The sequence below is a fragment of the Apaloderma vittatum genome, unplaced genomic scaffold, assembly GCF_000703405.1.
Source record: "Apaloderma vittatum isolate BGI_N311 unplaced genomic scaffold, ASM70340v1 scaffold14101, whole genome shotgun sequence".
NCBI classification, from domain to species: domain Eukaryota; kingdom Metazoa; phylum Chordata; class Aves; order Trogoniformes; family Trogonidae; genus Apaloderma; species Apaloderma vittatum.
The window spans coordinates 17-3,111 of record NW_009698606.1 but is presented as its reverse complement, the minus strand read 5'-3'; the positions used below and the strand labels follow the sequence as shown (position 1 = coordinate 3,111).

Genomic DNA, 3,095 nt, shown 5'->3' with positions numbered 1-3,095 from the left:
ATCTCCACCACTGTCCCCAAAGCCATGGCCAGTTCCCTCTGGGACAATAGGAGCATCTCCTTCCTAGGATGTGCTACCCAGCTCTTTTTCTTTGCCTTCATGCTTGGAGCAGAGATTTGTCTCCTCACCGTCATGGCCTATGACCGCTACGTGGCCATCTGCCAACCCCTGCACTACAGGACCCTCCTGGGCACCAGAGCTTGTGCCCACATGGCAGCAGCTGCCTGGGCCAGTGGATTTCTCAATGCTCTCCTGCACACAGCCAATACATTTTCACTGCCCCTCTGCCAGGGTAATGCTGTGGGACAGTTCTTCTGTGAAGTTCCCCAGATCCTCAAGCTCTCCTGCTCACACTCACACTACCTCAGGGAGGTTGGTCTGATTGTGGTTAGTACTTTTCCATTTTTGGGATGTTTTGTTTTCGTGCTGGTGTCTTATGTTGGAATTTTCAGGGCCGTCCTGAAGATCTCCTCACAACAGGGACGGCACAAAACCTTCTCCACGTGCCTCCCTCACCTGTTCGTGGTCTCTCTGGTTATTAGCACTGCCCTCTTTGTCTACCTGAAGCACCCCTCCATCTCTTCCCCAACTCTGGACCTGGTGGTGTCAGTTCTGTACTCAGTGGTGCCTCCAGCAGTGAACCCCCTCATCTATAGCCTGAGGAACCAGGAGCTCAAGGATGCCCTCAGGAAAATGATCACAGGATATTTTTCTAATGAAATAACTTGGTTATTTTCTTCTGCATAACAGTTATATTGTAGCTCACTGCAGGCCCAGTCTTTTGTCCTGGGTTTAGCTAAAAACCAGTTCTTTTTATCTATTTTTACTTTTCAGATCAGTGTCTTCTAAAAGGCTGCACTTTCTGAAGATAGCAGCACGTTTTTGCAGACAGTGTGTGCTACTGGCAGTGATAACACCTGATGTTTACAGTTACTGCCTGGGACTGGGATGCAGAAAGGCTCTTGCATTTAGTTATTCCAACAGTGACCAAGGCCACTGCTGGGTCTTTTGTGTCACACTGGGAGTGCCAGGAAATAAGAAGGGTCCCAAGGAAGTAAAATATTGTACCTACAGGGAGGTATTACACAGGACAGGTGACCAACGAGAGTATTCCATCCCATATACATCATATTTAGTATAAATTGAGTGATCACGAGAGTTTCAGCCCTTTTCTGCAATGGCCGGTGTCCAGGGAGGACTCCTGCTTTTGATCCGATCCTGAGTTCCCGAATCCACCTCCTGTATCCAGCACCCGCCACTGCTGAGCCTGGGGCGTCCCCAGTGCCTCCTGCTCTGCAGAATCAGTGGGGATTCTATCGGGGGAGGGAGTCTGGTTTTATATCTGGCTACTATCTGTATTTGTATATAGTGCTTTACTTTAATCTTTTCAACATTATTTCTATTTTTTCATTAAAACTGTTTGTTTCATTAAAGCTGTTCTAGTTTTTCTTCTCTAACCCATAAGTCTCTCTGCTTTGTTCTTTTTTCCTTCCCATTTTGGTTTTTTTCCTCCCGTTTTGGGGGGGGGGGGAAAGGGGGTTAGAGAGCGTCTGTCCGTGTTAGTGGCTGGCCCAGCCCTGACCCGCGACACCTGTCTTCTCTTATTTTTTATTGTTGTTGATGTTTTCTTACATCTGATAATGTTTTCAGGCTCTTTCTAATTCAGTGTCTGCTTCTTTTTTCTCTTGCTTTGTGCCGAGGGCAAGGGGAGAAGAGTCTCGGCACAGCAGCACGGCCAGGGAACGCCAGCACTTGGTGTCTCCAGAGCTGCTCTCTCCACTCCCCCCCTCTCGTCCTGATCCCCTGTGTTGGGGTAAGGCCTGAGGGCTCTGGCAGCTTGGTCCCCATCCTGTGGTGTGGCTGTCAGAGTGGCCGTCGTGGCCGTCAGAGTGCTGGCAAGACAAGCACAGGGGAGGTTCAGTTCTTTTCCCTCAATTAATGCACCTTCTCAAAATTCACCTTTTGGTAGGATAGACATTACAGCCACTTTTTACTGAAAGTTTTAAAATATTTCAGCTGCTAAGAAGATGTTGCGCTTTTTTAAGTGCCAAATGCAGTTCCCAGGTTTTCTAGGCAGGGCTCCCTGGTCTGACTATAACCACCCAGTGTAAATCTCTAGAGGTGTATCTGAGGTACTTAATGTGGCTCGTACAGGGCCACTTCCTCTCTTGGCTCAGAGCTGGGGTCTCACAAGTACCAGGCCCCGAGGACACTCAGGAGGCCAGTTAGCTCAGTGGTTTGAGCATGGTGCTGGCAACAAGCACCAACACTGAGGTCGCGGATTCGATTCCGACTTGGTCCCCATGTGTTGCCAGGTCTAGTAGAGAGGTGACGTCCCTGCCCAAAACAGGGAGGTTGGAGTAGATGATCTCTAAGGTCCCTTCCAGCCTAGGCCATTCTATGATTCTACGACACCATGGTCTCTCCCTTAAATACTTTTGTATTGGGTTTGCCCGGCCAGACTTCAGTGGTGTAGGGGTGGCTTCTGCTAGAAGCTGCTCGAAGCTGCTTGAAGTCTGATAGAGCCAATGCTAGCCAGTTCCAAAGATGAACCCATTGCTCGCCAAGGCTGAGCCTGCCAGTAAAATGATAGGATAGGAACATCTCTTAGCCCATGGAAGAGAGAGAAGCCCACGCTGGAGCAGGTTACTGGCAGGACTTTTGAAAAATCACGGGGAACTCTCACTGGAGCAGTTTCCTGTGAAGGACTGCAGCCCAAGCTCACGGTCGGGTGGATTGCTCCTCGTAAGGGGACTCACATTGGTCAGTTTGTGACAATCGCCCTTTGGTGATATGACTCACGTTGGGGAAAGGTGCGTGAAGATTGTCTCCAGGGAGAGGGACCCCAAAATGGCCCAGGGGAATCATGGAATCAGAGAATTTTAGCGATTGGAAGGGATCTTGAAAGATCATCTATTCCAAACTCCCTGCCAGCTCAGGTTCCCCTAGGGCAGCCACACAGGAATGCGTCCAGGCAGGTTTTGAAATTCTCCAAAGAAGGAAACTCCACAACATTTCATGGCAGCTTGTGCCAGAGATCTGGCACTCTCATAGGAAATAAATTATTTCATCATGTTGACGTCGAACTTCCTATG

The 3,095-nt window shown here is 49.2% G+C and overlaps 1 protein-coding gene across 1 annotated transcript; it reads left to right on the top strand.

Moving 5' to 3' along the window:
• The first annotated feature begins 6 nt into the window (after positions 1 to 6).
• On the top strand, positions 7 to 747 carry LOC104280438 (olfactory receptor 14J1-like). Its single transcript, XM_009878090.1, has one exon. The coding sequence runs from the start codon at positions 25 to 27 to the stop codon at positions 745 to 747; it is 723 nt and encodes a 240-aa protein (XP_009876392.1). The 5' UTR covers positions 7 to 24.
• Positions 748 to 3,095: the final 2,348 nt, after the last annotated feature.

Excerpts from the sequence above, each read along its gene's own strand:
- LOC104280438 (XM_009878090.1), top strand. The coding sequence starts at position 25 with ATGGCCAGTTCCCTCTGGGACAATAGGAGCATCTCCTTCCTAGGATGT.